At 39.7% G+C, this 25,074-nt stretch overlaps 2 protein-coding genes across 4 annotated transcripts in view; one reads left to right on the forward strand and one right to left on the reverse strand.

Moving 5' to 3' along the window:
• PTDSS1 (phosphatidylserine synthase 1) overlaps positions 1-1,281 on the reverse strand; it is a 62,320-nt gene extending 61,039 nt beyond the window's left edge. For all 3 annotated transcript variants that reach the window (XM_039253458.1, XM_039253457.1, XM_039253459.1), the window contains exon 1: positions 994-1,281. In XM_039253458.1, the coding sequence (XP_039109389.1) occupies positions 994-1,172 (179 nt within the window). In that variant the 5' untranslated portion in view covers positions 1,173-1,281. The remainder of the gene's footprint in view (positions 1-993) is intronic.
• A 320-nt stretch (positions 1,282-1,601) lies between these two features.
• MTERF3 (mitochondrial transcription termination factor 3) lies at positions 1,602-21,314 on the forward strand. The gene is made up of 8 exons (XM_039253455.1): positions 1,602-1,712; positions 4,044-4,392; positions 6,105-6,257; positions 11,279-11,468; positions 16,465-16,612; positions 16,983-17,054; positions 18,231-18,392; positions 21,032-21,314. Exons 2-8 carry the CDS (start codon positions 4,059-4,061, stop codon positions 21,224-21,226), a joined length of 1,254 nt encoding a protein of 417 aa, XP_039109386.1. The 5' UTR covers positions 1,602-1,712; positions 4,044-4,058; the 3' UTR covers positions 21,227-21,314.
• Positions 21,315-25,074: the final 3,760 nt, after the last annotated feature.

A 25,074-nucleotide genomic window follows, 5' to 3' on the forward strand; every position in this document is an offset into this window, starting at 1 on the left:
GTGTGTGTGTGTGTGTGTGTGTGTGTGTGTGTGTGTGTGTTTTCAGGGAGAAAGAGTTGTGCTCTACTGAGGTTTATGTGTTTTATTTATCACTTCCACAGTACTTACTATGCACCAGGCACTGCCACAATTGCTTGACAATATCTCTCATTTCAGCATATGTGTTGGATGATGAACCCAGCAGAGTATGCACTAAGTGATATGTGGTAAGCTGGTGTTTCTATAGCAATGTGCACAAGAGGTGATAGATACTGGCTGCACTGGAAGGGGAAAGGTCAGCTTTGATATATGTCTACATCATTTGTGTTGTGGTCCTGTTTGAGGCTGGGGGAAGGGTTATGCTAGATGGTCTGTATGCTACGCATACTGAAGGTGCTGCATGGGCAAGGCTGTGTAGTGCAACTCACATGTGCATTTTGTGCTTGGCCGGTAGTGCTGAAAACCGGAGATCCAAGGGAAGGGGTCCAGATTGTGCCCTGGGCCTGTGTATGGTGCGCGGAGACGCTGTAGACCGGTGTGCTTTCAGCATGTAGCTGTAAGTGCTGAAAGTGGTGCATAGGAGATGATTCATGCCGGGTGCTGGGTAGGGACGGGGGCTGGAGCGGGGGGGCCGTGTCGTGATGTATGCGGGGAGCTATGCTCAGTGGGATAGGAGAGGTGGGGAATCGCTCTAAGGGACTCGCGAGTGCTCCCGATGTGACCCGAAGCGCTGTACAGGAGGAGATGGTATAGGGTGGAGGGGGTGAGGGTGGGGGTTGGAGGGTAGGGACCAACGCCAGGCCAGCGGAGCTGTAGGGCAGGAAGCTGGGTGTGCATTGAGACACCCGGCCGGTGGAGGAACTGACGCCTGGCGGGTCTGCGAGGGTGTGCGTGGAAGAGCCAGCCTGATTCCTCACCCAGAGCTACACCGACCCGTGCCCCTCACCACCGCCACCCGTCGGCCCCTTCCCTTCGCCCAAGGACGCTCCCTCCGCGCGGATCGGCCCGCCTCACCGGGTAAAGGCGAAGTACATGAGGCTGACGATGGTGAAGCTGAGCAGGGTGATGGTGTGCGGCCGGTAGAAGAAGTCGATGGTGATGTCCTCCACTTGCTGCTCGTTGATCATCCGGAAATGCATCTTATAGTTCACATCATCTTTGCTCAGAGTCCGGCTCCCCACGCAGGACGCCATGGCCCGCCTCCCCGTCCTGCGGCGGCAGCGGCGGCCCCGGCCCGTGGAGGCTGGGACCCCGGAGGTGACGAGCCGCAGCGGGCGGGCAGCGGGACGGCGGGGCCGGGTCTGGCGCTGAGCACAGGCTGGGAGCGGAGGGAAGGACCGGCGCGGGAGGGCGGGGTCGCGGCGCCGCCAACGCGGCCTCGGGCGGGGGGCGTCGCCCGCCGTGCCCCCGCTGGCGTTCCGGGAGAAGCATCTCTACGGACTCCTGGTATCTTCACATTCCCAGCGGACAAGACCTAAGGGAAGGGGCGTGCGGAAGAAGGGAAGCTGTGGCCCCTGGCCGCCTCTTTTCCCACCGCCTGCGGCCCGCTTTCCCCCCGCGCAGCCTCGCAGATGGTCTCGTCCACTCCGGCCGCAGTCCACGTGGGCGAGGGTGCGCGGCGGCTGCGCCTGCCGGCTGGGCTGTGACCGTCGGACGTGAGGCGCTGCGGGACGGTCTACCGGCCGGCCTGGCTGCCACCCCAAAATAAACCGCGAGCGTGGGCCTCGCCACAGGTAAAGCGGGAGCCGCCGGAGCGCGAGGGGCGCGCTCCTGGTGGGGTTCGGGCCCGGACCCGCCCACGTGCAGGCCCCGCCTGGGGCCTCAGGGCTCTCGGGTCTCCGCGGCCCAGTCGGGGGCAATTAGTATTGTTTAGTTTTGTTATTTTTCCTAGTCGACGAGTCGAAAACGCAACCATGCTTATCTGTTAGCACGTTTTGCGGAAGGAAGCCTAGCTTGTCAGCTGGCTTCCTGCGGAAGTTCGCTATGGAGACCTGTTAGGAGAGGCCCTTTCTTACGATGCCATTCTCCCATTCACCCCTTTTTCATCTCCGAATTTCACTTATTAGACTTACAGAGGTAGAAATATTGAACCTGGAAAAACGGTACTTCGGTCCCAATTCCTATTCCTAGCGAAGAACTAGGAACGGTTCAACACACCTGAAGGTGTGTTGGATTTACTGGTGTCACCACTCAGGGCTTTTATGCACGGCTGCAAACCTTACCCTCTTTTGAATACTGTGTAGACAAATGAGTTATCCGTAGTTGGAACTGATTCATTTCTATCCAACAAAACAAACATTGGATTAGTGCAAGGCTAATGGGAGGGTGGGTCCAGAGATGGGACCCAGCCCAGCTCCCGTGACCGAACAATTCATCAATTGTTCAGAGGTGTATACAGCGATGAAATGACGAAGAGAGGTTAGTGCACTTGTAATTGCAAATGGCATAACCGTTAGTTGTATGCAAAAGGTCCTTTAATGAATATGAATGGAATTCAAAAGTTCATCTGAGTGATATGGGAGGAGTATTAATGTGAGCGTGGGATTTCAGGAGTTTGCTTTGAAATCCAAGCAGGATGAAATGCTTAGACAAATTTAAAAGTCAAAAAACATTTTAGCGCTGCTTAGGGACCTTAAGAATCATCTTATTGTACCCATAACCTTTTTAAAAAATTGTTATTTAAAGAATAGTTCTTGAACTCTCCATCCCATGGGCCAGTAAATTTTCCCACCACCACAAGAAATAGTCTTGTCAGCTAGTACAACTGAGACCTTCTGGCTTCCTTCTGACAGAGAATCAGTGTTGTAAGTTTTAGTGAAAACTTGGCAGATTTGAAGGGTCATTTTCTACCAGAATTTAATAAAAAGCACCTATCCCACAAGGTTGTTGTGCATCCTTGCTTCCTTTCTAAAACCATTTCATAATGACAGTGAGACTTTGACTTTTATAAATCTCTTTGAGGAAATTTCCCTAAACTATAAATCTCCAGGAGGAGGTTAGACTTTCAATATCCAGTCCAATTCAGATCATAAAACCAGCTGAATTCCAATATGTAAAAAAGCAAATAAAAAAGTTGTATGCTGCACTTAACTCAGCAGCATTCATTTATATTTGGATGTGTAATCAATAATCGTGATAATGGCTCACGTTTGTTGAGCATTTTCCATAGGCTGGACTCCAGGCTGTATTTTATAAGGATTTTCTTATTTAACGTAAAATTATATGTAGCAAGTCTATTTTTCTAATTAAGCTGGATAAAGATAAGATTTCTTCATAATTTCCTCATGAAAATCTTTTTAAAAACTGCTTTTTCAGTCAAAGTGTTCATGTGTTCATTGCTGGTTGCATTATGTATTTCTGTCACTTCATTTTGCTTGCTAGTTTTGACCTTTTGTTTTTGAAGGCTTTTCTTTTTCTTTTTCAACAGCCAAAAAACAAAATTTGTCAAAATTGGTTTTGTTCAATTCCCTTTTGAGGAACAGCTTTATCTTAATCAACAGTGTTCAGCCCTGAGAATAAAGCAAGAAACAGTCTTCTAGATAATAGTGATATTTTGATAATTCATTTAGGACAAGGTAGATTTCTTCTTGTTTTTTATTTTGTGAGTAATGTATATACATAAAATGCATTTGAATAATTCAGTGGTTTGATCAACAGTCTGCTTCTTAGGTGTCCTTCAAATTTCAAGAACGCTAAATTACATCATCTTATTTCCTCTGAATATTAAATAAACAGATTATTGGGTTCATCTGTAATTTAAACATTTACAGATTTTTGTTTTAAATGGTGTTCTTCTACCAATGGTTTTGCTTTTTTTTTTTTTTAATTGTAAAGCAATCTTTATTTTTCCAGTTCAGAAGTTCCTGTCTTTTGGTTTGTAACTGGGACTACCTTGCTTTTGGCTTTTCTTGTGCTTAAGGAACATCTGACTCTATCATCTATATTTATTAAACATCTTTTAGTTAGAAAAAAGATTCTCCAGTTTATCATTTTATTGTTTGAATACTGTTTTAAACATTTAAGTAAAGTAAGTTTCTTTTGATGGTTATATATTTCCTTTGTAGGCTACTTTAAGAAAAATGGCTTTGTCAGCCCAACAGATACCCAGATGGTTCAATTCAGTTAAGTTGAATAGCCTCATTACAGCTACACAACTCGGAAAACATTTTCAGAGACCAGGAAGAACATTGTCGCATGGCTTTTCTGCTCAGCCTCAGATGTCCTCTGACAATTGCTTTCTCCGGTGGGGATTTAAGACGTATAGGACTTCCTCCTTGTGGAATAGTTCCCAGTCTACCAACTCAAGTAGGCAAGAGATTAGTTCCGCCCAGAGTGCTCTGCTTCCTTCCATCAATGAGCAGACACAGAAGACACAAAGGATACCCAGCTTTGATTCTGAGCTATCTCTAGAAGGTAATTCTGAACTTCCAGAAAAGTCCTCTTTGCTCCACTTTGTTAGTTTGAACAAGTTAACTGTTTATAGTCTTTTAGTCCATGTCAAGTCATAACTTTGTACCACACAAGAAAAAGAACAATGCTGGTTCTATTAATTTACTTCTATTATACCTTTATGTGACTAGAAAAACAAGTTTGTAAATTAACATTTTATATATATATGTGTATATATATATGTGTGTATATCATGTTACCTCTAGTTATATGTATATAACAGTTGCTTTCTAAATACTTTATCATTTAGATTCTTTATAAAAAATTTTTCAGCTGGTAATTAGGTTTATTAGGGAATAATTGATCCTAATTTTATATGCCTGATTAGGATATAATTTTATCCAAGTAAAATTCATTGCTTTTGAGTATACAGTTTTATGAATTTTGACACACACCTTTAATTGTATAACAGCCCCCACAATCAACAAACCAAAAATAACACAAATGGAAGGCCCCTGAAAGCACCCTTGTGTCATTTTTTAGTCAGTCCTCGCCCTTCTGTGTTTCCTGTCTTAGGAATATTTGTGTAAAAGGAATATTTCACCACAATGAGGTGATGTTAGGTTGAACAGAATATGAAAGAAAGCTGGGTTAAGGATGGCAGGGACGAAAGACTGGCTGTAAGAAATAAGAAAGAGCAGTATTATGAAGCAAAAAATAGAACAAAAAAATCATAGTCTTGATTCTTTAGCTTAAGGTTGGTCACAGTTCCCAGTGTCTTCCATACCTTGTTTGGTTTAAACAAAACAAAATATCATAATAAAGGCTGTACCAGAGAGAGTCATGTCCTTAGGGAAGGACTACAGGTGGCAGAAATAGAATCACAGAAGTCCTTTTAAAGTACTTTTTAAAAATTTTTTAATGTTTATTTAGTTTTGAGAGACAGAGCATGAACAAGGGAGAGGCAGAGAGAGAAGGAAACAAGCAGCCTCTAGCCTCTGAGCTGTCAGCACAGAACCGAACTCAGGACTTGAGTCCTGAGATCATGACCTGAGCTGAAGTCGGACGCTTAACCAGAGTACTTGAGAATAACTTAGAGGAAAGGTGATTGCATCAAAAGACATTTCAGGGGGCCCCTGGGTGGCTCAGTTGGTGAGGCATCTGACTTTTGATTAAGTTCGTGAGATTGAGCCTCATGTTGGGTTCTGCACTGACAGTGTAGAGTCTGCTTGATATTCTTTCTCTCTCTCTCTCTCTCTCTTTTTCTCTCCCTCTCTCCCCCCACACCTCTCCTCTGTTCACGCTTGCTCTCTCAAAATAAATAAATAAACATTTTTTAAAAATTTCAGATGATAACGATTTTAACCCATAGAAATCAGGCTGGTAGAATATGTTGTGTTTTGGGCCAGTTTAACAAACTATGGTAGAATCTATCTCAAAATGTGCTTGAAGGTCAGTTGATCTTTAGCATTCTTACCTGTTGATTAAAAGTAAAATAAAGGAAAGGAATTTTGTATAGGACTTCCTTTCTTATCTCACAGGAATAGCAGTTGATTTCTCTATAAATAGTCTTAACCTTACCTCTTAGAAGGTGGAAAATATTTGAACTTCTCAGATCTTTAATTCTGAAATGGTTCCAAGATTTAAAAATAAGCAAACCAGGGAAGAGGTCTAGCTTTAGTCATACAGACTGGAGAGCTAACTGCCTCTCTCTCTCTACATGGCTGGCTTCAAAGCACTGGACGATTTGCCTCCATTGTCTCCGTTGCAGCCAGTGTCCGAGGAGGAGGCCATTCAGATTATTGCAAACCCTCCGTTGCCCCCAGATACATTCACGCTTCGAGACTATGTGGATCATTCTGAGACTCTGCAGAAATTAGTGCTTCTAGGTAAGTCTGAATAACCTACAAGTACTTCCTGCTGTATTCTTCACTTGTTTTTTTTTTTTTTCTTGCCTTACTTTGTTCAAATCAGCATTCTTAATCTTTATCAAGATGAACAGAAGTCAAATAGTGTGAAAAGCCTTCTCATGAAAAACCATACTCTCTGCTTCTTCCTTCCTGACCTTCATGCTTTTCCCCAGAGGTATCCACTTAACTTTCATAGCTCTTTCTGTTTGCGGTTAACCTTTGTTTATATAATTGTTTATAGTGTTACTGCTTGGTTCATCAGTTTTAGATTTTAGTTGATCTCTTGTGTGTACACACATACTCTTCCCCTGCTCAATTTGCCCAGTATAGTTATGGTAACAATTTTTAGATGAATCATCAGTCATCAGTTACATTATGACTATAAATATTGTTTGCTGTTCCTGGGATTGTTTTCCTTCCTGTACAACTTTTCATTTTTCCATAGTTAATGATAATTCTTGTTTTTCCTTTGATTAGTTTTCTTTATTTCTAGAGCCAAATTTTCCCACACCTTCCACTGGCCTCACAGGACAATTTTTCCTACAGTAAACCCTATTGGGTGAGGATTTACTTCCTTCCCCGTCTCCCCAACTTTTCTCCTGAAGCCCACTGCCCCCCTAATTTGGATGGTTTCTCTCTAGGCCTGCTCCAGACTATTTTAGCTTGTTGGCTGAGAGGACGTACTTGTGCCTGGAGAGTTGAAGGCAGTCAAGGGACCCCACCACAGACTTTTTTACTTGGTCCTTTCATTTTCAGTCCAGCACCGTATTGCAGCCTTCTGCTTTTCTCATTATCTCTGGGTCTGGCACTTCTCAGACTTTGTTTTCCCAGGTGACAAGCCTCTCTCCTGGGAGATTGAGAGGAACAGGGTAGGTGAGGGATTCTCTCTCCAGTCCATCTCCTTCTCTCATTCTCCAATCACTGCCATAGTTTAGATCCTCATTTCTCACTGGAAAATTAGGAGCTTCCTAACTTGATAGTCCTCTTATCAGCAACATTACCCTGATGATCCCTAATATCAGTTCTCTTTCTAAAATGCAGGTCTGACTCTGTCAGTGAGCTACTTGAAGTCCTTCAGAGCTTTCCCAGGACAATCGAGCTGTGCCTGGTCTGGCCCCTGCTTACCTTTTCAGCTTCACTGCTTGCCCCTTCCCTCCTTTTGGTTGGCCAGCTCTGACAGCTGGAAAACTTAATTCAAGTTCAAGTAACTTCTAAAATGTCCCCGGTGGCCCTCCACTAGGCCTTCCTATCACCCGCAGCTTACTGCCTTTCTAGCCTTAATGACAGTATTACAGTTGCTTACTTATCTGTTCCTGTGCAAGTTACCCAAATGTACAGGAAATGGCCTTTGTTCTCACAAAGCTTCAAGTCTTCAGAAGCATCTAAATAAAAATCTGTAAGAATAATCAGACTGCAAGGATGAAAGGTAAAGTGATACGTGCCACAGAAGACATACGAATAAAGTGTTCTGTGGGTTCAAAGGAGAGAAAAAGATAACATTTACTGCAAACAGGAGAGTCTGCCCCCTTCTTTTTTTTTTTTTTTTTTAATGTTTTTAATTTATTTCTGAGAGACAGAGAGAGACAGCATGAGCAAGGGAGGGTTAGAGAGAGAGGAAGACACAGAATCCAAAACAGGCTGCAGGCTCTGAGCTGTCAGCACCGAGCCCGATGCGGGGCTCAAACCCACAAATGGTGAGATCATGACCTGAGCCAAAGTCGGACGCCCAACCGATTGAGCCACCCAGGTGCCCCAGAATCTGGCCCCTTCTTTTTGGAACAGGTTCCCCTAGCCTTATGAGAAGTGCTGTGGATAATACAAGGTAAACAGAAGACATGGCCCCTGCCTTTAAATAATTTACAGCATATTTACTAGTTTTAGAATATGTTTCAGCTCTTCCTTCATCTGTATGTTGATATGTAGACAACACATCTTGGAAGTAACTTAAATGACAGAACCTTAGAGGAGCCATGATTGCATGGTCAGACAGTATTTTTGAGGACCCTAGCATCCTGGTGCCCCCCTGCTTCTCAGATCTGTTTTCTGCCTTTCTCTGCCCATTCTGTATCCCAGGAGGCGAACCTCTGTGCACTAGATCTCCTTTGCCAGCTGGCTCCTGGGCAGCTTCCACCAGTGGGAGGCACTTGGAGGAAGAGAGGGAGAGCAGGTGGGAGTATTGTTTTCCGCGTTCCCTCCCAGCTCTGGGTCCTGTAACTGCCTTGCTCCATGACAACAGCTCTAACCGAGCAGCCCTTTCTTAATAGCTTGCAGCTCCCTGTGGGTTCGGGTAATACTTTTTGCGCCCTGTCTCGTTAGCACTAGGAATGCCCTTGTTGATCCCCTCAACTCTGTGACACCACAGGGTAGGGTCTCTTCATTAAAGTCTTTTTGTTTGCACTTTCTAGGGCAATATCTATTGCCTGCCAGACTTTGATGGATACACTAAATATGTACAACCATAACGGTATACAGTGGTCATATTTTTAGTTACTGAACAGATTAAACCAACTTAGACTGTGGTCACTTAGATGTTAATGTCGTGTATTATTCATTTTTTATATCCCCAGAGCCTCACAGGAGTGCCTGGTCCATAGTAGGAATTCAGTGATTATTTTTTCAAGTTAATGAAATCTTAAGTAAGCCCAAGTGATTTGTGCCGACAGCAGTGTGCACTCCCGATGAGATTCTGCTCTCCTCTTGCTGTTAAAAAGCAGCTTTTCAGGATTTCTATGTCAGCACAGTCAGGGTGTGACAGCTCACGCTGAGCAAGGCACTTCAGCACATGTCAGCTGTAAGATTAAGTTAAATTTGAAGTCTGAACCCTTTATGTTATTTTTAAAGTACCTCTTCCCACATTTATCACAGATTTTTAGAACTAGTTTCTCTCTTGTCTTTTCATCAATTTTAATTTATTTTTCTATTAATGTTACTTTTAAATTATAAAAGAATTATATCTAGTTGTTAATAATGCAAGTATCTTAAGAGAAAGAACTCTCACCTTCTCTGCATATTCATTTCCACTTTCCAAAGGTAACCATATCACCAATTTGTTAATAGCTTTCCCTGCCTTTTACTCTGCAGATATATTTATTACAGAAAACTGTACAAGGGTTTTATATTTTTATGTAGTCAAGCTTAATATTTTTAAAACTATGTTCTTCTAGTAGTTGTAGTTAGTACACATTTAGATTCTAAGTGTAGTTATGAAAACAGTTATTTTTTAAATGTATAGCTAGTGGTCCCATTGTATTTTAATGAATTGTCCATCTTTCATTATTAATTTGAAGTGCCATTATTATTGTATGCAATCGTTTATTTTATTTAGCTAATCCTGGATCTGTTTCTGTTCTTCATTCTGTGAGTGTGTTTGTGTAATCTGTTTTTCTGTTCATGATCATCTTATATCAATGCCTGTTTAATATCAAGAAATACGGGTTTAGAAATATGTTTGTATATAATAATATATGGAATTATAAATTATTTTTCTGGTTGTGTACACCATTAAAGAAAGGGTGTTTTTATTTCTTTGCTTTTATATTTAAGACTATAAAGTGGCATCTGGAAATCAGTTTTTAGAGTTACTTTTAACCTGAAGAAATATTTTTAAGAATATAAAATTTAAGTCTAACCTGAGGTTTTACATTATCTTCAAAGGTTTATTCTCAAGGTAAGAAATAGGCCTTTCCTCTTCATGTTTATTTTTTTTAACCAGATAAAAGGGAAAAAATGAGAAAATACAATGCTCAGTTTTAATGAGAATTTTGAATTACAGGTTACTTTGATTCCTTGCCTAATTAATGTTGACATCTAATTATATCATAACCAGAGAATACTTTAAAATAACAACTTGCTTTTTCCCTCTTCTTCCTTTCTCCTGTCCCTTGTCTCATATACTTAGACTACCTAAGATTATAAGGATATGTGAGGGTTAAAGGTTGTATACTTCCTCCTGTGTTGCGTATTTGAGGACTGTATATGCTCACCTCTTCTCACACAGATATTTCTTGAGCTTCTTCAAGGTACTTGTCTTTATACTGAAGACCTGGAGATTACAGTGAATAAGACATCAGGTTATTTTTATTTCCCTTCTAGAGGGGATCATAAGTATATATATACATATATATATATATTTTTTTTTAATTTTATTTATTTATTTAGAGAGACAGAGAGAGGGAGAGACAGCATCCCAAGCAGACCTCGTGCTGTCAGTGCAAAGCCTGATGCAGGGCATGAACTCGTGAACTGAGAGATCATGACCTGAGCCAAAATTAAGAGTTAGACACTAGCAGTGCCTGGGTGGCTCACTGGTAAGGAGTCTAGCTCTTGGCTCTAGTCAAGATCTCACGGTTCATGGCTTCAAGCCCTGCGTTGGGCTCTGTGCTAACAGCTCAGAGCTTAGAGCCTGCTTCAGATTCTGTGTCTCCCTCTCTATCTGCCTGCTTGTACTCTGTCTCTCAAAAATAAATAAATGTTAAAAAAATTTTTTAAAAAAGAGTTGGACACTTAACCAACTGAGCCACCCAGGTTCCCCATCATAAGTATATTTTTTACATAATGCTTATAACTAAGGAAATGACAGACTTCAAATAATTTATTTCTAGGGTTTGTTACACTGTAGAATTACCAGTTAAGCAGTTCCTATGGAAATCACCAGGAGCTCATAAACATCCTTAAACAATATTCAAGAAAGCTTAGATAAAAGTGATGATCTTAGCTAGGTCAGTATGACTCAGTAAATTTGTTTTGGGTAGAAATTTAGCCCCAAATGCACTGTTTTCCTCTATACATGACTTTGAAATAAGTACTATATTGCATTTTAATTTAATTTTATTTCTGCAACCAGTTTAGTTTAAATATGTTTAGAAGTTTCCATTGGCCCATCTCGGTTTTCCTTTAGACAGGTTGTTGATCTTCATCAGTAATTTTTTGTGTTTTTGTCTATGAAGTTTAATGACCTAGCTAAACTGTTTTCCTCAAACAGTATTTGCAATTTATTATAGGAGTGGATCTCTCAAAGATAGAAAAACATCCAGATGCAGCCAACCTCCTTCTGAGACTGAATTTTGAAAAAGACATTAAGCAAATACTCATGTTTCTTAAAGATTTGGGTTTAGAGGATAACCAGCTGGGAACATACCTGACTAAAAACTATGCTATCTTCTCTGAAGACCTTGAAAATCTTAAAACCAGGTAGGGCTTTTAAAATGGTTTGTATATAACCCGAGAAGTGGTTTTGGTTACAAAGGAAATGTATGTGTAAGTTATTTTTAAGTCTTAGGTGCATAAGGATTGGCTGATAATGAACATGAATGTTACCATTTTTCTTGTTATAAATTTTCTTTGATCAAGATTAAGTATCTAAGACAGTTTACTATTCAACTACATACTTTGATGTGTTCAACTTCTTGCTGAGTCAATACTTAACTGTTTCTCTTCAGAAACTAGAATAAAAAATTTTTTAATCCATTAACAGATGGCTCAGTTATCTGAGAGTGCACTTAAATTATGAAAGCCTGAACTTTTTGTGGTTTTTTTATTTTTCTAGCCAATTTTTGATTGTAGACATTTGACATCCTCTTGGCACATTATTATATAATTTGCCTAATCATTTCCGTAAGTTGGCTATTTTGGTTGTTCCTTTTTTTCTTCTTTAAAAAGCATTACTATAAACATCTTTGTACTTCATTTAGCATTCAAAGAATTTTTTAAATCTGTGAGAATCAATACTGTGAGATGAGACACCATTGATCTGTGAGATAAGAATCCTGCTAGGCATTGGGAACACCACAGAGAACAGACAGAGCCCTTGTTCCTCTAAATCCACGTTTGAATTATCATCATCCCCACTTCTTACCCAAGAGTCAGTTCTTCCCTGCATTCCCAGATAAAGCACTACTCACCTTCTTGCCCAAATTAGAAATATGTGTTAACTTTGGCTTTTCTTCTTTTAGTATCCTCATCTAATAAATTACCTATCAGCTCAATTTTTATCTCTCTCAAATCAGTCAATGCATTTCTCTTAATCTTCACTACGAGGGTTACCTCAGGTCCCCGTCATTTCACATGAAGATTACTGCAACAGTCTCCTAACAGGTCCGCCTCTAGTCTTCACCTCCAGGTTATTCTTTCACTGCTGCATTTCAGAGAACTGTGCAGTTCCTTGAGCCATCAGAGTCCACAATGTCTTGTCTCTGGATTAGGAAAAAAATACATGAAAAACGGGATTCCTTACATTGAACAATTTGAGCTCTTAGATATGTAAGGCACCTAGCTAGACTTGAACCCCAAAAGATAGACCTGCACACTCTCTCGTCGTGGGACTTACAGTCTGGTATAATATAAATAGGCTATTAGAATACAGGGAGAGAACGAAGGAAACACAATCTGACTTTTCCAGACCTGTTTCTCCTGACTGTCTGGAACACTGATCCCTCCCTGTTCAAACACCAGTTTGCTCTATTGTTCAAGATGTATTCAGAGGAAGTGTGTGTACCTGGAGGTGGGGATTGGGAGCCATTTCAGATGCTGCCTACTGCACTAATACTGTTTTTTTTTTTTAATTGAAGTATAGTTGATACACAATGCTACATTAGTTCCAGGTGTACCACAGAGTAAATGCAGCAAGACTATGTGTTACACTATGCTCACCACAAGCATAGCTACCATCCGTCACCATCCAACACTATTTCAGTACTTAACTATTGCATTAACTATTAACTATTGCACCATAATATTAATGTCCCCATTTTACAGAGGAGGCACACAGAAGTTTAATCATTTGCCCAAGATTACATAGGTAGTATAAGTGGCAGAGCTGGGATTCAGGCCCACTTAGTCTAACTGCAGAGTCCTGCTACTGAACCATGCTGTCTCCCCACTCCTAATTGTGTGAAGGAAACCTAAGTTTAAAAGAAGTTGAAGATCACACATGCTCCTAACAACTAAGGGATATTCTCCCATAGGCAGCATAGTCTAACGATTCCTAAGTCTGGCTGACTTAACATTCTGGAGCATTTGTTTTAATTACTTGGAATTTTTTAATAGGTAGTTTATCCACATACAACAACAAATAAGCTTCTACTGTAAGAGTCAAGAGTAAGATAATCTTTATTTAATTGAACTTAGCTGCTGTCTCTGGTATGTACAGCAGTCTTATTTTCTTGGATTTCTATAAAAGCAATGATTTTATTATTTTTTTCCTTTGAATGAGGAAAATTTCAAATGTATAAAAAAGTTATTTGATTCTTCATAAGAATTTTCAAATGAATAATCTGCATTTAAATTATTTAAAATTTTTTGTCTGGGCCTTATATCTTTTTATTAGAAAAATTATTACAATGTAGACAAAGGTTTTGATAATGTTTTAATCAGATACTGATTTTTGCTGTGACCAAAAAAAATAGGGGAGGGGGGCGGGGGGGGTAATGCTCCTTCCCCCTACTTATTCCTATCCCTCATCAACCTTCTGAGACCTATCTGTGGAGGCAGCTACTATTACCAAGTTTTGTGTTCAACTTTGCTAAGAATGTTCTATCATCTGCAAGCATATGTGTAGATCTATGTGTACAAATACACATGAATACATACAGTTGGCAGCATTTATGCATACTATTCTGCACCCCACTTTCTTACCTGAACTATATGTTAGAGATAGTTTTGTATTGGCACTTTCTATTCTTTTTAATGCTAGTATAGTTCATATTGAGGATCATCTAGTCCCTTACGGTAAATATGGTGGTCGTTTCCAGTCTCTGCTATCACAAGGCTGCAGTGACTCGTTATCATATGTATCATTTCAAACATAGTGATATGTATCTGTAGGACAGATTTCTACAGGTGGAATTGCTAGGTCAAAGGTTATGTGCATTGATAATTTTAATAGATATTGACAGGTGGTCCTTTGTAAGGTTGTTTTCCCGTTTACACTTCCACCAATATCTTACAGAAGTTCCAACTTCTCTGGTACCCTCACTAATACTGTGTTGTCTAACTTTATGGTTTCAGTTCATTTTGTAGATAAAAATAGTTTCATAAATGAAGTTTGGAGTATCTTTTCATACACTGACTTTCCATTTCCATAAATCACATATGTCCTTTGCCATTTTAAAATCGGGTCTTTTTCTTTCTTACAATGCTTACAAAGCATTTTCTATATTTTAATAAAATTATTTTTTTCTCTATAACATGTAAATACTTGTCACTTGTTTTGACTGTGATGGTGGTGTTTTTGGTTTTTTCTTTGCCTTGCATTTAAAATGTTTATATAGTTAAATTTATTGGTCATTTTTCTCATGAACTCTAAGGGAGTCCTTTAAAGGAGTAGTAGTCACTTTAAAATATAAGCTCTGGTGGCATATGGTATAGCAATATCATTGGCGTTCAATGTAGGCACGCCTGAGTTCAAATCTCAGCTTGGTCATTTGCAGGGGTCCAGCCTCTGCAAGCCAGGGTTGACCCGGAGAGTGATGGTTGGAGTCGGCGAAGAAGACATGGAGCCAACCTCTTCAGGTGGACTGCTCAAATTTATTTTTCAGCTTAGGGTTTTTATATAGCAAATCCAGACAATCATGCTTAAACAATTTACATTTTATGAATACAGTCATGGGACTTAACATTTCTAAGTTTTCTTGGCAACAGTGATTTCATGGTACATGATTTCCACTTCAACCAATAACATTTAACCAGGTAGTCATAACAAAGTTCTACATATTCTTTACTACTTATAGCAGGGTATCTAAGGATAAGTGAAGCATATTGCCAGAATACATGAGATCACAGTGCCCTTTAATTGTTTAAATTCAGTGGGCATGCAAAAACAGGATACACTTGTACCCGCGGTTGCACACAACTGACCCCCAGTCACACTTACTAAGAAAGAACAATGTCAATATTTATCATAGATGACGTATGGAAATGTTTTACGTGGATCAACTAGAATTTGGTCTTTGCATTTACCGATCTCATTCTTTGGCCAGAACAATCCATAAGTTGCCTTACAGGCTTGAGATCAGCAGGCAAATATTTCTCTAACACTTTTCCAAGAAAGTCCTCCACAACTAGTAAGTCTTGTTTTTGTCTCTGCATATGGCATAAAATGTATTCTTTCTGGCAATTAGACCCATACAAGGAAAATGAATTCTAGGTCTCTTATAGACCCCTTGCATACCGGACTGTCTCCAATTTTGCTAATTGCTATAATATTCATTAGACAACATCTGATTGAGGGGGCAGACATGATATTTAGGTACATTCCTTTTTGGAGGGAGAGGGGGAACGTTGGGCGATTCTGGTTTCATATTAAACCTAGAATAGACTAACAGTGGAAGTGACAGTAAAAGGCACATACCAAGTAGAGAAGAAGAATTCTTCAGGGTGTTCTTCTGACTGCCTTGCAGTCTTTTCCCACAGGTTTTTCCCTGGGCCTTGCCATCAGGGATGACCTGTGCAGTTTCGGTCTCCGGCAGTCATTAATAAGCTTGTGGTCTAACAGAAAGTATTTAACTTCTTCGAATCTGTGTTTCTTCAAATGCAGTGTGGAGAACTTACCTGGTTCACATGTTGTTTGTTTTATCTGATGAGAATTAAACAAGATAATGTCCTGCTACATAGTAGGCATTTAATAAAACTGTTTCTTACTGTGTTTTTAAGTTTTTCAAATCAATAATGTTATTTCATAGTCATACTTTCTATATTTTACTACCTTATTTTTGTTCCCAGAAACCGAACAGGTAATTTCTCAGTTGTTAACAAAATGCACAATGGAAACCATAGTAAAATTATTTATGAAAATACATACTCAGTAAATTGATTAACTGAAAAAACTCTGGATTTCAGCCATGCTTGAGGATCTTTACAAAAAAATTTAGAATCTCTTATTTTCTTAATTTATGGATTTTCTGTTCTTAAACAGATGCTATTTGATTTTTTTCTATCAAGTAATAAAACAAGTCAGATTAACTGAAAAGAGAATCAATCTGTTAGTAGATTTCAGAATTATTTGGTTTCTAGGTTAAAATGGGAACCATTCTAAGGTTGGATGGATGCTTGTTTTGCATTAACCATATTTGGGCCATTACTATAGAATGTTTTTACTTATCCCTTTTTTTGTTTGTTACTTTGGGAAGTAGCATGACATTAGTAAATGTTTATCATGTGTACATGTGTTTTTGTTTGTTTGTTTCTCTAGAGTGGCTTATCTACAGTCAAAAAATTTCAGTAAGGCACATATTGCACAGATGGTCAGAAATGCGCCATTTTTGCTGAGTTTTTCAGTGGAAAGATTGGATAACAGATTGGGATTTTTTCAGAAAGAACTTGAACTTAGCATGAAGAAGGTAAAGGGGAGAATTTGTATATTCCTGTGTCAGCTTCATTTAGTAACTTAAATCTCACATTTCTAACAGATACCTAGCCCATATGAATTCTATAAATGCCTAGTATTTTTGTACCAGAATGAATTACCCTGCAAGGTTAAATGTATAGCTGTATCATTTTATAATATTCCATCAAGTTGGTGTCTTAAGTTTGCTTTTCAGTATTTGTTTTGTTCTTAAATAGTATTAGGCTTATCTTTTTTCAGGGTTCCTAGCATTTTTCTGACTGGGTCATATTTTAAAATTTAGTTTTTTGTTCCTAATAATGCCTTGTTTTTCCAAACTGGTTGAATATGCATGCATAGTAATATAGATTGTTTTACAACTATAGACTAGAGATCTGATCATTCGTCTCCCAAGGCTACTAACTGGAAGTCTGGAGCCTGTGAAAGAAAACATGAAGGTAGGATGACTTTAAGCTTTTCAGAAATCAGCTTCATTAAGTGTTTAAGAAGAGGGTAGGTTTTGTACTGTCATCTTAAAAGAAAACTAGATTGTGAAAGAAGTTATTTCTAAAAAGGTGGATATAGCAAAGGATACGATAAATACCTAACAAGCATTTTATTTTAGCTAATAACACGTTCACGTGTTTACCAGGTGTTATGGGAGTAAATCACCTTGTAGACATTGAAACATAATCCTGGAGTAGTGAATTCGGTATCTGGGTGATGCCTGGAAACTGCATCTGTTGCCCAGTTTGAGACTCCAGGTTTATGTCATCTCGGTGGGAGATGAGTTTTGGAGGCTGGATCCAAAAGACATCTGTGAAGAAACTAGTGGCCAGCACATTGTTCTCCTTAGAACTCTGCCAACTGCCAGCTCCAGTTCTATCATAGAACATACCAGACACACTTTCCTTCCTTCAAGAGGATAGTATAAAGCCAAAGGCAGCTGACAAGTAAGCAAAGCTATAGTAGTATTTGAAGTTATGATATAAGGCCTATTTTCCTGAGGTGCTTAAAGTGTTTCATGTCCAGTTGTTGAGGAAATTTTTATTGAGCACCTGCTCATGCACTGCTAAGGAGATCATCACTGCTCACATGGAGCTTATAGTCTAGTGGGGGCATAGCATGCAGAGTAATAAGAGTAGTGGATTGATGGAGGAGCATAGGATACTATAAGTGCTTCCAGTAATCCACATTTGGGTATTTAGTTTTATCATCTCTGTCTGGAATTTTGAGATGGAGCTTTTCTAAATAACACGTATATGAGTGTGCTTGGGAGCAGAGGCTCAAAAAATACTTTGAAAATCTTAACTGCTGGTCAGTGATGTAGGGCCCATCCAGATAGCCTGACCAGGCCTTCCACATCCAAGCAGTATTCTATTTCATAGCTATGATATACTGTAGTTATGGTCATCATGATGCTCACTGTGCCATGAGTAGTTCGTCCTCAGGAGAGGGGCTTGAAATTCATGTGACCCCAGAAGCAGGAAGCTATGAACCCTCAAGGGCATTGGCATAGCCATCTCCAGATTCTAATGTCCTCATTTCAAATTTTGAAGAATCAATGTGTCCTCTGGCATATTACCAAAATAACTGTTTCCATTCATATTCATAGCAACTCTACTTTCTTTTAGGTTTATCATCTTGAACTAGGCTTTAAACATAATGAAATTCAACATATGATCACCCGAGTCCCAAAGATGTTAACTGCAAATAAAAGGAAACTTACAGAGACTTTCGACTATGTGCACAATGTGATGAGCATTCCCCACCACCTCATTGTCAGGTTCCCACAGGTAACAGGTGCACAACTCAAAGAGCTGTCGTTGTCCTTCATCCAGAACTGCTGTCTGTGTGCATAGTGCTGATCCAGTGCAAAACTAGCTTGCTGTTTAGGAAGGAATTGAACCAAATGTAATCTCTTTCTGAGACTGACCATTGTAGAAAGGTCATATTTCTTTTGCTCATCTTTTTAATCAAAAACACAGCTAGCAAACGAAGTTGAGTGATCACTTGTGAAAAGTTAGCAATTTCTGGGACACCTGGGTATCTCAGTCAGTTAAGTGGCCAACCCTTGATTTCGGCTCAGGTCATGATCTCATGGTTCACAGGTTCGAGCCTCTTATCAGGCTGTGCACTCAGCGTGGAGCCTGCTTTGGATTCTCTGCCTCCCTCTCTCTCTGCCCCTCCCCCTGCAAAAAATAAATAAATGTTAAAAAAAATGTTCACAACTTCTGGAGCACACGTGTATATCTCCAGAGGAGACACAGTAGTTTTTATCTTTGGTCATTCTGCCTGTTGGAACCTAACGTATTCCCTACTATGTTTTTCTTCATTTAAATCTAAATTAGAATACTTCCCTTAAAGTTTCTTTCAATTCTATGTGTACATTTTATTCAGTCTATCTAAATCCATTAGTTAACAAGCCATATTGTAATGATCACCTACCAAAGCATAAAACAGTTCTAGTTTGCCATTGTACCAAAGCCATATTTCTATTTTCCAATCTAATCAGACTTTCCTGTTCTTGAGTGAGACATTATCTCCTTGTTCACAAGAATGTTAACTTTTTGAAAGTAGAGATTCTGTCTGATTTATACACTACTGGATTCCCGGTCCCTGTAACTATACCGGAAGATTTAGTAGGCACTAGATAGATATTTGCTGAACAAGTGAAGGATTGAATTTCATTAAAGTGATCTCCGTACCCTGTTTGCTATATATGTTCTTGATACCAAGATAGGCAAAAGAAACATGACTTTAATGTAATTCAGAACTAGATTGCATTTGGTACAATTCCTTCACAAATAGCAATGTTTATTGACCTATCATACTACACTATGAATGGGCCTTTAATAGAGAATTTTTCTGTCTCATCAAATGTGTATGTATTCATTATTAAAAGTGTCAGAAACCTGCAGTGGTACAAATTTGGCTCATTGGAACAATTATAAAGTAAGTGGTCTTCAACTAAAAAGCAATGACAATTAGTCTTCCCTTGAGTTGTTAGATAATTCAGTGACAGAGCATGATAAAATAATCTGATTTGGGGATACAAAAATCAATCAGACATGGTCTGTAGTCTTGTGGAATTTGTAATCTAGTGTGGAAGACAAGCTTCTAAAATGTAATTTAATTTACACAATGTTAGAATTTTAACCAGATAGCTTGTAGAGCTATTGATTTAATTTGGTAGGAAAATCATAGAAATCATGATAGCTACTAAGTGTTCACTGTGTGTCAGCTGTGTCTTTGCTCTTTTACTCGTATTGATTGATTTAGTCCTCCCAACAACCATACGAAATAGGTACTATTATTATCCCTATTTTACGAGTGAAGAAAGTAAGCATAAAAGAATTGTCCAAAGGCTACCCAGGTAACAAGGGACAGAGCCAGGATTACAGCTCTGGCAGTCAAGTTTAAAAACCCATGCCCTTAAGTAGGATACGCTACCACTCTAGGAACTGACATTGTCAGTAGAATGAGTGGGGTCTCAAAGGTGGACAGAAACTTTCTGAGGAAACTATAAACTTGACCAGATGCATCAGAATCACTTATTTAAAAACACAGAATTTCAGGCATGCTAAACCCTAACTTCTTAGAAGCCTAGTTATAGAACTGTGATTTCCTTCTTGGGATTCTCAGAGTCCTAGGAATCTGACTAATACTGTTTTTAAAAAATAATGGAAAAATACAATAACTGACAGGGCTGCAAGGGAACTGATATAGACCTTAAAGTTTTGCCTGGTGCTTTAAAAACAGTGGTGTGAAACAGATTTTCTCTTGGCAAAAAAACAGTTCTGGTTGATCTGTTTCTGATTCCTTTTTAAAGTTGCTGCCACTCATGCTGCTCCTTAGGAGCTTTAACCCCAAGACGGGTAAGCCATGCTTTTCCCTGGTTGCTCTTCTAGAGGCCAAGTTAATTTCATTCTGATGCTAATCAGGGAGAGGGAGCAAGCAGAAATTTTACAAAAATAATAAGGAAGCTTCACAGATTGTGAAATCTTACAAATGTTTTTGGTATCATAGACCTTGATTTCTAACCTTTCTCAAACTTGGCAGTTACCAGACTCACCTGGAGCACCTGTGGGCCCCATTCAACGTTTCTGATTAAGTACTTCGGGGGCAGGGCCTGAGGATTTGCTGTTTTAACAACATGTCCTCTATCTGGGTTAGTTAATATTCTTTGCCTACAATATGGCCCTTAATTACTTTATAATTGTTCTGTTTATTTGTTTTGAGTCCCTTTTTAATCATAATTTCTTAGCAGAAGCTATCTGGTTTAAACCCTGTGGCATTTGTCATAGTTACTGAGTATGTGGTCAGTACTTTATAGTTGTTAGCCTAGTTAAAATTTTTAGTGAAATAGACATTTTAATAGTTCATCTTTCAGTGAATGATGTTTTTTATTTTAACTTTTTTTTTTCTTTTCTAGGTGTTTAATACAAGGTTGTTTAAAATCAAGGAAAGACATCTGTTTCTTACCTATTTAGGAAGAGCACAGTATGATCCAACAAAACTTAACTACATTTCTTTGGACAAATTAGTGTCTGTGCCTGATGAAATATTTTGTGAAGAGATTGCCAAAGCTTCAGTACAGGACTTTGAAAAATTCTTAAAAACTCTTTAGTGTGTGATGAATGTTAAGATGTAATAATGTAAAATGAACATGTATATGAATGAATTATATATATATATATATATTTTTTTTTTTTTTTTTTTTTTTTTAAATAAATGCCCAGGCCTCAATTGATACTGGAGCAATTTCTTGATATTGTGAATTGGGGCACTCTTAAAGTAGATCTTTCTTACAAGTTCCTAAGTGACTTAATTTTTCTTTACCTCAACCATTTCCTTTCTTCTTAGGAAGGACAGAACTTAAAATACACCAAGCTTAGAGAAAGAGAGAGTCGCTTTACTATAGGCTGCCACATTGTCATTCTGGTGAAGATGAGAACAGAGGTTTTCCTCTGATGTTCACAGGTGTTTTAACGTGGTTTTGTCACAAGACATCTTTATTTTCTTTGAAATACTATGAGTTTCTGAAGCATGCTATATTATTATTCACCTAATATCTATTATTCATTTAGATAATGCTACAAACACATTCCATTTTGGATTATCTGTACTGTTATCTTCCTGAGCATAGATACTCAAAGTTGCCCACAATTGGCTACTGAGAATCAGGAAAAGGAAAAGGATGGGGGGAAAGTAGTTGGAAGGAAAGCAGAATGAGACATAGTAAAAGCCCATAGCAAACCTTTGACTTACTGCCAGTAGGCAAGGATTTACAGCATGAACTGATACTTTTTTCCCCCTCCATTTGTCATTTAGACATTTAATCCTGAGCCAATAATTTAACCTCTGGGTCTAGTTCTTATTTGTAAAACTAGGTGTGACTTTAGCTATCTGCCTTGAGATCGCAGGCTAGGCAGTTAACGCTGGTGGCTCCCAGTGAGCCAGCCTGGTGTTTGCACTCCTTCTCTCCTTCCACACTGACTCTGAGCCAATGAGATTTGGTCCCTGAGACATTATCAAGCAGAAGCTAGATAAGTACTTGCACACTGGGGCTTGTCCACTTGGAACCCTGAGCCACTACGGAGAGAGGTTGGGGGACTCTATTAGAGACAGGAGGTGGAGATAAGTCTCTGGCCAAACCGCAGCTGTTGCAGCCGTGCCAGCAGAGCACCACATGTGTGATGGACGAAGCCACCTCCGATATTTCACCTCAGCAGATACCACATGGAGCAGAACCACCCAGCTGAATTCAAAACTTGAGGAAATAATGAAGTGTTTTAAACCACTAACTTTGGGGGTAGTTTGTTGTGCTCCAGGGTTTTGTGATGTGCTATATGTCCAGAAGCGTCATGAGCAACTAAATTTGTAACTGATCAGGGCCAAGTGTAGTGGCCTTCCTGTTAGATATTTTATTCATTTGCCCAACAGACTTTTGAGTTCGTAAAATGCAGTGGTGAGTGTGGCATAATATGCGCCTTCGTGGAGTTCTCCAGTGGATGAGATCAATACACAGAAAACAGTTTCAGCTAAATGACAACTGGTCTTTTTATGGCTCAGAACCTCATTTTGCCTTTATTGAAAAACCACTCATATCAATCAGAATAGGCTATACCGAACAGTCCTAAAACCTTAAATGGTTTAAAACCATAGAAATTTTTATCTCCTACATGTCCAACTTGGGACCAAAAGAGCTCTGCTCCGTATCATCTTTAGCAATAGAGGTTGATGGAGCCTCCATTGTGTTTTAACTGTAGCCAATCCATGAAAGGGGAAAGGATTGTGAATTGTACATATAGGAGGATTAGGAGGAACTTAATGGAGGACCGTGGGGGAGAAGAAGGGGAAAAATGGGAGAGGGAGGGAGGCAAAGCATGAGAGACTCTTGAATGCTGAGAACAAACTGAGAGCTGATAGGGGTGGGGAGGGGGGGTGATGGGCATGGGGGAGGGCACTTGTGGGGATGAGCACTGGGTGTTACATGGAAACCAACTTGACAATAAACTATTTAAAAAAAAAAAAACTCACATTTTTCTTGGCCAAAGTGTCACATGGCCCTGCCTAGTTTAAGGGAGCAGAAAAATGCAATCCTGTCCATGTGCCTGGAGGGAAATCAGATGTAATTTTTGAATCAATACCGGTGACTGCCAGCAAACATCCGGGATCTCTAAGCTCAATACCTATAGGAGCTGGATTTTGTGACAGTCTTGGGGATCTGACCTCTTGACAAGATCTTCCTTGTCTTACCACCTTCACTCTATAACCAGCAAGCTGAAACTTCAAGGTAATGAGGAAGGAGAAAGAGTTTAGTAGAGTGCTTGTAAAGCAATATGCCAGTGTACAAATGTATTGCATTTCTTCACATCTTTCAGACTTGACTTTGGCTAGTGTAGTCCGGGAGCAGCCATTCATCAGTTTTTAGTGCTGCATACAGGACTGAGTAGTGTTGAGAATCTGGTGGCACGAAGAAGAAAAAAGGGGAGGGCAATGAAACTTTAGGACTGGAATGTGACTGAGATCATTAAATCTAACCTTTTGAATTTACAATAAGATGGTGTTCTATATGGTTCCAGTTCTCAGCTTAAGCCTGAAGAAAACAAAAGTAGGTATTTGTGGATACTTGTTATGGATTGAATTGTGTTTCCCCAGAATTCGTATGTGGAAACCCTAACTCCCAATGTGATGGCATTTGGAGATAGGGCCTTTGGAAGAAATTTAAGTTTAGATGAAGTAATAAGGGTGGGATTTAGTACCCTTATAAGGCACAAAAGAGCTTGCTTTCTCTCTATGGGAGGACACAGAAGGCAAGTCCTCTACAACTCTCAGGAAGACCGTTCAACTGAAACTGTGCTGGCACCTTCATCTTCGGCTTCTAGCCTCCAGAACTGTGAGAAATACATTTGTTTTTTAAACTATCCAGTAAATCGACCCAGTTCGTAGAAGAGAGGTGGTAAGAAGGGGAGGTAGAGGATGTTTAAACTCCTATAATGTTTTGTTACGGCAATTGGAGCTGACCATGACAGTAATGCTGCTAGAGGTTCACTAATAAATAAGTCAGGCACACTAACTCTAATTGTTTTCTGTCCCAAGATTTTAATGCCTTAGACTTAACATGTTGGGGCTGAGACCTTAAGAGTATACTTGTATCTAAAAATTGTACACAAACTCTGCTATATATCTTAGTTTCGGTATCTATTTTTGTTTTGTTCTGACCTAACCTTCCACTAAAATGGCTTGGTGTAGATCTTAAACTGGATAAACGGAAGGCCAGAAAAGGTTAGGGTGCCTGGATTAGTAGTGTAGTAAGTACATGGCCCTAGAATTAAGGACTCCCAAAGTTTTACCTAGTCTGATACTAGAAGATGAATCTGGATTCTTCCTAGCTCTGTGGTCTTGGACAATCTATCCAACTTTTCTAAACCTCGGTTTCCTCTCTACAATGAGGATAATTACAGTACCTACCTTACAGATTTAGAAATGAAAGAAAATGAGAATATGCAGGTAAAAGGCTTAGCGCGTTACTCGGTACCAAGGGCGCAAATAATCCATAAATTCTCAGAGCTTGTCCATTATAGAACCCAGGCTAAAGCCCCAGTGTCCTTATTCCTTGCCTAATGTTTTTTTTCATGAGTAGAGGAGGGTCAGAGAGAGGGAGTCACAGACTGAAACAGGCTGCAGGCTCTGGGCTGGCAGTCAGCACAGAGCCCGACGCGGGGCTCGAACCCACGAACCGCGAGATCATGACCTAAGCGAAAGTCGGACGCTTAACCGACTAAGCCACCCAGGCGCCCCCCTTGCCTAATGTTCTTCCCACCAGGTCCCATGAACTGTCTTAGGGAACACGGTGCGCATAGTGCTCGGCTTACGACAGTGGCGTGACCCTAGGGGAAGAGGGCCGCCAGCAGGTGCCCAAAGTCGGCGCCAGAACTGCGCCTGTGCGGGCGTCCTTCCTCTCCTGGTGAC

Source organism: Hyaena hyaena, unplaced genomic scaffold (genome assembly GCF_003009895.1).
Source record: "Hyaena hyaena isolate Hyena2069 unplaced genomic scaffold, ASM300989v1 scaffold_452, whole genome shotgun sequence".
Classification (NCBI taxonomy): Eukaryota; Metazoa; Chordata; class Mammalia; order Carnivora; family Hyaenidae; genus Hyaena; species Hyaena hyaena.